The sequence below is a fragment of the Tubulanus polymorphus genome, chromosome 5, assembly GCF_964204645.1.
Source record: "Tubulanus polymorphus chromosome 5, tnTubPoly1.2, whole genome shotgun sequence".
Classification (NCBI taxonomy): Eukaryota; Metazoa; Nemertea; class Palaeonemertea; order Tubulaniformes; family Tubulanidae; genus Tubulanus; species Tubulanus polymorphus.
This window is the reverse complement of record NC_134029.1, coordinates 20,936,694-20,946,063: the sequence shown is the minus strand read 5'-3', so window position 1 is coordinate 20,946,063 and position 9,370 is coordinate 20,936,694. Positions and strand designations below refer to the sequence as shown.

General features: G+C 39.0%; 2 protein-coding genes across 2 annotated transcripts; one reads left to right on the top strand and one right to left on the bottom strand.

Moving 5' to 3' along the window:
• Window positions 1–201: 201 nt before the first annotated feature.
• On the top strand, window positions 202–6,628 carry LOC141906305 (uncharacterized). The gene is made up of 14 exons (XM_074795552.1): window positions 202–414; window positions 1,154–1,291; window positions 1,396–1,551; window positions 1,649–1,747; window positions 2,650–2,653; window positions 3,372–3,449; window positions 3,531–3,678; window positions 3,779–3,911; window positions 4,266–4,373; window positions 4,449–4,577; window positions 4,877–5,081; window positions 5,258–5,379; window positions 5,476–5,682; window positions 5,933–6,628. The coding sequence occupies exons 1-14, from the start codon at window positions 202–204 to the stop codon at window positions 6,626–6,628; spliced, it is 2,436 nt and encodes an 811-aa protein (XP_074651653.1).
• A 582-nt stretch (window positions 6,629–7,210) lies between these two features.
• On the bottom strand, window positions 7,211–9,144 carry LOC141905783 (uncharacterized). The gene is made up of 2 exons (XM_074794810.1): window positions 8,922–9,144; window positions 7,211–8,744 (listed from the first exon to the last, which is right to left on the bottom strand). The coding sequence occupies exon 2, from the start codon at window positions 8,616–8,618 to the stop codon at window positions 7,764–7,766; it is 855 nt and encodes a 284-aa protein (XP_074650911.1). The 5' UTR covers window positions 8,619–8,744; window positions 8,922–9,144; the 3' UTR covers window positions 7,211–7,763.
• Between the last annotated feature and the right edge of the window lie 226 nt (window positions 9,145–9,370).

The following is a 9,370-nucleotide window of genomic DNA, read 5'->3' as shown; positions in this document are numbered from 1 at the left end:
GAAAGTGTTCTTTTCATTGTGGATATATTTATATAGAGAGGGTCTTGACGGATATAGAAGAATTAAGTAAGCTTAATGAATTTTGACAAATCCAGATGAATTGGCAAGAGAGTTTTATACTAACAATTTTGTTTTCTATCTCGCAAAACATGCAAACGAAAAATGACATGACGATGATACGCTAAGCTAGCCGCCTTTATAATGGCAGTGTTGTTTCGACGTTTTTCGTTAATGCTAGTTTTTATATTTTGGAGACGAGTCGACAGTAGGATTATCATACATGGATTACTGCCACTGTCGGGTAGTAAATCTCAGCAGGGAAACGCGGAATTACTGGGAATGCAACTCGCTTGGAATAAATCTCAGCAATACGTACTCGATCGTGACGTCGTATTCTCTTATACAGATACAAAGGTTAGTGAGTAACAATAGTGTTTAACTGCGATTTCCAAGACATGATTAAGAAAACCTTTTTGGTAAAAAGAAAATGGAAGCCTCCGGTTCAGAAGGTGTATCCTAGAATTATTCTACTGCACCGGAAATGCGTAATCGGCTTACGATATCATCATTAAGATGCGATAATTCCGAGTTGACTTCGTATATGAGTCTCATCAGATTAATTAATCAATTAATCTTTCATTAATCAATCAATCTCTAATTAGGCTCGCCTGATTAATAAACTGCTTCGAGGGCTTCATATTAACCGCGACCTGATACCGTACAGGGCGGGTTATATAATTTCATTATCGAATACCGGAATATATACATCACGGCACTGATAATTACAAAAGCCTGATTGATTGAAAATCGAAACATTGAATAAGGAAGGATTTCCACTCGTTCTACGTTCGAATCTTTTTCCGTTTTTTCCAAACATATAAATTTCGTTTCGACAAACAGTTCGTAAGCTTTCCAATACTGAACTATATATTATAATACATGGCTGATAGTGCGTTGCACCCATTTGTTTCCTAGGTAACTGGCTCGAAGTTTATTTGAGCAGCACTTTCATGTCCCTGACAAAAAAACAAGCTTTTCCATTGAAGAACGATATTTTTGTCAAACGCTTCGCTATATTGCTTTGGACCAGCTGGCGTCGGCTATACGAGTTTGCTGTTTGAAATCATTTCTTTTTTATACTGAATTTTTTCAGTGTTCGGCTGACGTAGAGAAAAGTGTGTTGAAATCGAGTCTTAGATCCAGTGCAGATATGGTTGTTCTAATTGGCGGGGACTGCGAGTCCGGGGCGAGAACTAAAAAACATTTTCTCAACCAAGGATTACTTCCCCAGGTGCGTTAAGAAAAACCTCTCAACTCTGCGAATTTCAACAATTTTTAAATTAAATCCCAACATTTCTAAATGATATCAACCAGTCCTTGTAATTCATTCTTCAGATTTTGATAAAAGACAGTATTATTCGATTACCGGACTCAGTGTATAACATCTACCCAACGGCCGATCCGAGACATTCAGCTGTAGCAGAATTAATACAAGAACTTAACTGGAATAAAGTAGTCCTCGTTACATCGCAACAGCAGCTAAACTATCAGGTAACTTTCTCAGGAATCACCACAAGACATATCTCATTAGTTCTATCAACCATCATTCTGATTAATGTGGAGTTTTTTTCGCGTGTTTTGTCTACAGGGAAGCCAGTTATTACGGAAAAATCTGGAGGAAAATAACATCAAAGTAATCATGGAAATCATCAAATCTAAAAATTCCGAAACTTCTAGTATTCTCAAAGTATGTAAAATCAAAAACCTAAATTCAATTTCTACGTTGTTTATACCGTTACCTTTTATGCTAGTCTTGCGGGTTCGAAACCAGAATTGCAGATTTTTTCATGAATAGTGTCATATATCATAGCCCGCTCTGAGCAGGATGACGTGTGAGACACGTGCCTTGACCTGTGTTGGCCGGTATTTTCTTGCTTTAGAATTCCCGATTTATGATCGATTTGGGCCGTTCTCACGTATAAGAGGACACGACCGAAGGTTAACCAGGGAACAAAGGATAGCGTTATGACAGGGGTTGCGGGTGTCAATTCAAATATAAAATCCTTTTACGCAACGATGACCTGAAATCTTGGTTAGTTTTCCTAGGAGAGAAATGACAAAACCGATGGTATTTTGATATTCAGTCTGCAATGATGAAAACATTGAAATGCTTGAAATAAAATATCGGATAATGCACTTCTGAAGGGACTGTAGAACATCAAAACCCTTCTAGGAATATAAGTCTACAACGTTCAAATACGATTCTAATATGGATAAAGAAAGATGTAACCGGTAATATCGCGTTTATAGTTGATATACACGAAACGCGCATCGATTCACATCTAAATATAGACGTTGTTTAAGAACGGGACCACGCCTAGATTGAAGTATAGCGCTGACGAGAGCGCCGAAAATTCAAACGAACGAGTGTCGCCTCCAGGCTCTTCGTGATTTATCATTAACCAGACCGAATTTGGAATCGAAATATTCTACTTATAATTACTATACAATTTAATATCAATTTGAAAAATGTGACAAAGTTATTGAATACTCGATTACTATACTTAGTTCTTAAAATTATTCTATTTTCATAGGATTCACTGAAAGAAAGAACGAATCGATGGTTTGAATTTATTTCTTCTGTTTCAGGCAAGTCGGTTGCGTATTGTTATAGTATATTTAGATAACCAGGAGGCCAGCGAATATATATGCAGCAACGATGACGAAACGGGCGGCCGATATATATGGCTATTGCCCAAATATAAACATCCTGTCCAGGGTTTCACAGGGCAACAGATGGTCTGGTGTCCCCAAAATGCATTTCAACCCAAACAGATTCGCTTTTCGACCGATATTTTCACGGTAAAAAAAATTGATAAATCAAACCTAAAAACCTGCAAAGAATAACAAAAACATTATTCTCAAGTACTGAAGATAGTATTTTTTTAAATATTTCTGATGAAACATTTCAACACGATTTCAGGAGGATAGCTTCATATCGTCGATATCTCATCATGACGTCATAACCGGTGACCTAATCTACCAGGCCGCCCTGGCCTACGACGCAATACAAGTAGTAGTGAATTCGATACAAGCAACGGATAACCCCTACCCGGCAAATCTGAACATATCAACAGCCATTGGTAGCGTCGAGATGAACGGCGTTACCGGATTCATTCATTTCAACCATCATCGGAGCAGATTACAAAATGTGTCCATTTCATTTTCGCACGGTACGAAAAGAGCGTCGCGTTTGCTTACTATTGAATTGAGATGAAAATACCAAAATCAAAATATCAAAAGTTTCCAAACGCTTTTCACATTGATTGGATGATGTATTTGCCGATATATGATTTTAATATTACTTACAGGTACAACGCATTCGGTAATGGGTGTTTATTACGATTTCCTTCATCTAACGGAGTCTAAATCAGATATATTAAATCTAGGTAAACACTATTTTTTTTGTAATCAATAAACGAACTACGCCCTAAAAACTAAATATAACTCTATCTCGTTATTTTCGCCAGGCCTGCCGGATAATGATTCGGTGAAGGTCGATTTTCGAATGGAAACGTCCAGTTTGGCCCTGTTCGTGATTCTAACCTCACTCGCCACGCTGCTCATGGCCTATTCTATAGCCATCCTTGTCTACATCATTTTGAACAGAGATCACAAGTAAGCGGCATGGGCAGATATAAAAATCTCAGTCTCTTTTATGAAATAATATTTTGGAACTATTTTCGTATTACGCAATGATTTTTTCTTCAATTTTTAGGTTCATAAAGATGACCAGTCCTAATTTGAATGTAATAATATTATCGGGATCAGTATTAGCCTGTCTATATGTGATATTACGCGGTTGTGAGATCAGCTCGCAATCGGCCTATTCGTCCAAACGTCTGCTCTGGGTACGCGGTCCGATTATCAATAATCTCTTCAATGAACAGGGGCGGATTTAACGCACGGGACGTGCCCCATCGTCCCCCCTTTTCTATCGAGTGTTGTTGTTGAACATTAAGGAAAATATAAAGATTGATACATGAATTCATTTTTTGAAAATATTGAACTGCCATGAAAAATGCATAGATTTTTCCAAATCGTCTTCGTAAGCCCCAGCGACAACAAATTTCTTTCTATTTGAAGCGCGCCTCCTTGTCAAAGATCCGCCCCTGTTTAATTATACACTTGTACAATATCAACTCTCGATATCAACTATAGAAATGATTAACTATGCGTGATCCTTTCGTCTGAAATTTTTCCAGGCTGCCCGGTATATTTTACCCATATCATCATCGATGTTTTATGGAACTTGTTTATTGAAAGTATGGCGAGTTTACGTTATCTTTAGAAACCTAAGTCGCAACGGGAAGGTACCGTATGCATGATCCAAACAACCGAGCCCTGGATCGCGTGATTTGATTTTCAAGATGTTCATATTTTTACAGATAACTCAAGATCTGGTGCTTTTAGCTGTAATACTTATATTCGTAGTGTTAGATATTATATTAGTATCTATTTGGAGTTTTGGAGACACCCCAGAGTGCCAAACCAGGAACATCGCCTGGCTGTATAAGGTGAGCATTTTCGTAATGATTCTATGACGCTTGAAATAAATAATCGTAACTAATAGATGATGGGCGGGTCCGAGGAAGGGTGCGCATCCCCCTAAAGATGTCAAGTCACCCAAAATGAAATAAGCTTAGTTTATTTTTGTAAATTTTAGCTTTCTCTGCGTTGCATGATATGCCCCGTTTTGGGGTAGCACCCCGAATCAGCTGAATCAGACCATGACAGACCAGACCATAAACATGTTTTATTTGTTTTATTCAATGAAATATCTTAATGATCACACCCTTGTGTCTATATGTTTCAGAGTGATACGGGTACGGATTATATCTACCGACACGAACAATGTTGGTCTAACATTCGTGCTCTGTGGGTTGTGCTGTTTTACGCGTATAAAGGTGCTATATTGGCCGCCTGCATGTATTTCGCCTGGCATACTCGTCACGTGACACTACCTTCTATGCAAGATGCCCCCTATGTATATCTCGTGATGTATAACGTCGTCCTTTCAGGTAATCTTTAAAACCAGTTTTCAAGGTGCAAAATATCATTATTTCGTCGATTAAAATGAAAAATTTGTGGAGCGCAGAATATTTAAGAAGACTTGCTTGTCGAGAATGACTTCAAACATTTAATACATAATTTCAAAGATATATTTTTCACGAATATATTTACCGATTAATTGTAGGAGTTTTATTGGTCCCTACGATGCTGATATCAAGCGCTGAAGAGACCGTGTCGTACGGTGTAACCGGACTTGCCATTTTGGTTCTCACCGCTTCAAATACCAGCGTGCTTTTTATACCGAAGGTATAGGCAAATATCAAGTTATATTTATGAAATATCGATCGTCTTGATTCCTAATGATGGTTGCATTAAGTCGTCTGAATCTCAAATGAACTTCAGATATTACATCATCGGCGGATACTGAAAGGAGCGCAAAACGGGGACGAACGTTTGAAATTCAGCGAGTCGCTACGAAAAACACAAGATGCCAAGGACAAGTCGAGCTCGTTCCTGAGGAAAATATTCGGCGGTAGTAAAAAGGAGACCGACTCGTGGCAGGAAGCGCTGGTGAACGAAATAGAAAATCTCAAGCAAACGATCAAACAGGTGATACAATCGGAATTCCGGCAAATTTGAATATAATGCATGTAGATATATTCAGAGAATTTGCCACAAACTCGGAATCAGTCAACTCTCAAAATTTCATTCTTTATTGGAAAGTCGTCTTAAAAATCGATTAAATATTCAACATCATGCTACCGAATACGGCAGAATCTGCCATGTATTTACAAACAATAGAAACGACCAAACAACGACAGGAGATTAAATCGTTGATTTTTTAATTTTTTGATTTTAGAAAGACGTCACTATTCGTGAATTAAACGATCGACTGTACGTGTACGGAGCCGATAAGTTTCAGTCGTACATCCGAGGAGACAATCGCAGGCAGTCCGGACGACAGGCAACCGTCTCCGGCAAATTACAGATAAACCCGGTAAACGTCGACGTTATAGTTCACAGTCAGACGGACGGAGCACATCCTGGTGACGTCATCGAAACCGACCTAACGCGGCATCTAGATGACAAAATACCGAACGGGCACATTCCTCCTGGCGAGGATCTAGACCCGGCACAAGTACGCGCACATTTTACCAATATACACGCTAGGGCTAACATGGCTTACGTACGTTCTTTAGAGGATGTAAATTTGGACGATAGCGCGATAGACAACGCGCTGGACGGGTCGGACATATCCGACCATTATCGATATACACACCACGTTAGACCCGGGTATTACGACAATAGGTACAACAACGTTCGAGCAAAGACCACGCCACAAAATTCATCGTCACCACCCTATCACAGTACCATATCGAGTGACGATAGCGGCATCCATACCGTTTACAATGGAATGTCCAGTTACACTCCAGATACGTCGACAACACCTGCGGGATATAACGAAAGTCGACCCCAGTTTACCAGACAGAAAAGACAGTACACTTTGAACTATTCACCAGAACAACTTGATAACGATGACGATATCATTGTCTGATATATTTTTATGTGCTACGAAGATCTACACTTTCCATGTTTTGTTATCATTTTGGCATTTAATGTATGCATTGTCACTGATATGTAATACATGTATATATAGAATTTTGTATAAGTTTAAACGTAATAAACAAATTATTTGTGTCTTAAAAACTATTTGGTTTATCAAGGAAACCCGGGTGTCTGACGGCTGACTCTCGGACCGGGTCGTAAAAACAACGGAGGTCCCTATGGAAGAGTGCAATGGTTAGCATAGGTCCCTGGCATGCTAGTCGGTTATTAGGCGCGCTACTTAATCTAACTATGGCACGCGAGTATCGGAGCAAGCCCACAATGAATCTGAGATGTGGAATCAATCTATGGGTGGGTGGTAGTATCGCGATGCTAACAGGTTCGAACCCCATCCAGAAGAAAAATGAGCCATCGAGATATAATGGAAAATAATTACAATTTCACACCAAAACTAAACGTAGTGAATTTTAGATCTAATCTAATGATTCACTAACTTAACTAAAGAATGGTTTTAGATTTTGTTCATTAATTTATTGCATCAAAAAATCAGCATAAAAGTAAATATTAGTTTTTTTGACAACATTTTATCGGTGAACGGCATTAATGGAAGTATGGGCTTTATACATTAAATACTAAGATACTATCCAGCATTAAATAATTACAACAAATTAAATACATGGCACTCGAGACAATACTTATAGTGACTAATTATTTCATATTGCGAGACATTATTCATTACGGATTAAGTGACCCATGCCTTAAGAATGAGTTGAGACAAATTGACATAAATAAGCAGTCGATTCATATGTATCTCATTGAGCAATATTGAGACTGATAAAAATTAATTAAATTTCTTTAATCAATGGAACACGCATGTAGGTAGTTAAGGAATACATCCAACATCCACTTAAGTATTGCAAAAATACATAAAAGGAAAATAATCATGAATAACTGAATTTCTGAATAAGCAGTTTTGATTTAAATAGACTATCATTTCATTTTCTGAATAACTCTTACTTCTCTTTATGTATTTTTGCTAGTATTTGGTATAATACAATTAATACTGTATGATAGAACACTGATATAGCATCAATAATACTTCTGAGTAATTATCTCTTTACGATTTACATAGAGGTCGGCGCGAAACAATTAATATCGCGTCGGCGCAACGATTTCTTCACCGGTATCTCCGAAACGGCCTTCTTCACCGCGCCAACATCTTCATTAACCGCCGGAGTCGCTGGAACAAACATACTAGACAGCCAATAACCTTTACGTTTAATCTCCGGAGTGGTCGGCTTCTTAAACCCGGCGACTCCGAGTAGAGACAGGAAATTGCTGCTATGCGCGGCCGGTTGAGTCGACGGCGTCGCCGGGTTTAAATCGTTATCGATTCCGATTTTCTTGTACACTTCGTTCAGATCCTCGGTGGACGAGCGCCGGTGTAACGACTGCGCCGGCGGCGGCACCGAATTCAATCGCTGATAAAACCGGTTCAGTATCGCCGAGTGATACGGCTGCGACATCGACGTACTGCCGAACTCCTGCGTTTTACGATCGGTCGCCGAATCGCGGACGGATTTCTTTTCGGACGAAAACGCCGGCGGTAACGAACCGCGCCGGGTTATGTAGCGTTTCGACGAGAACGCGGGCGCCGTTTTAGGCGAGTATTTCGCCTCGCCGTTTGCACTTTCATCTTCTTCGACGATCTGTTTCTGCGTTAGAGGGAACGCAGTTTTCAGGTGTTCCAGCACGGCCGGTGGAGCCGAGCCTCGACGACGCAGCAACCGATTCGCTTGATACGGTACGTAATTGGTTTCCGAATCGGACAACGAAACCACGGATTCGGATGGCGCTATATCCGATCCGCTATCCGATCCGCTGTGCAACGACTCGGCCAGGTTTCCGGTGCTGTGAGAATGAGACAGTTCACTGAAAAAGGGCTCGTCGAAACTATCATCTAGTTCGTTATTCTCCATTTCTGTTGAATTGCTAATCAACGTTTTTTGACACAAAAATGAATGAAGTTCAGCAGTTTTTCAAATTCGCTACATCTTTCAACTTGCAGAAATCAGAACGCTTGTTTTTTGTTGCTTATGTCGAGTCTGAAATATAAAAGGATCACTTTTGACTCCAATTAACTCTAACTAACTGTTATTTTAGAAAATGACTGAACATTTTAAGAATGACACCTGGCTAAGAATATCAATAAGATAACTTTTGGCCTCTCTGAATACAAATTTAATTCTTGTGATTTATCTATCTATTCAAAACAAACATACAGCTCATGTGATGTGTTTAAAAAGAATCTTTATTCATTGCCAGCAACTTCAAGCTTTTCCACCCCTCTGGCCTACGTGATGCTGCTGCCTGTCTGGGTGGTGGGTTCGAATCTGCAACCAAACCACAAAAAAATTGTATCCGTTTGAGCAGCAAAAAAAATTGTCAAATAAATATATCTTGAATTCTTACTAATTGATATTACAAACTATATTTTTTACTGAATAAACCGTTTCTAAAAATAATTGCCACAAACGGATTCGAACCCTAAGTTTGATTGTAGGTAGCAGCACTTGACGGTAATAATGACGTAATACTAAATAAATCAAATATTTGTTGGACAACAATAGCATGATTGTCCTGTTTTTATTGTACATTTCTAACTTGTTTACATACAATTTTCGATGAATAAATTAATTTTTCTCCGTCTCATTCTCGCGCGGAATCCGCG

Coding starts and splice junctions, on each gene's coding strand:
- LOC141906305 (XM_074795552.1), top strand. CDS start 202: ATGGCAGTGTTGTTTCGACGTTTTTCGTTAATGCTAGTTTTTATATTT. Junction 415..1,153: donor TCTCTTATACAGATACAAAG/GTTAGTGAGTAA, acceptor GAATTTTTTCAG/TGTTCGGCTGACGTAGAGAA. Junction 1,292..1,395: donor ACCAAGGATTACTTCCCCAG/GTGCGTTAAGAA, acceptor TTCATTCTTCAG/ATTTTGATAAAAGACAGTAT.
- LOC141905783 (XM_074794810.1), bottom strand. CDS start 8,618: ATGGAGAATAACGAACTAGATGATAGTTTCGACGAGCCCTTTTTCAGT.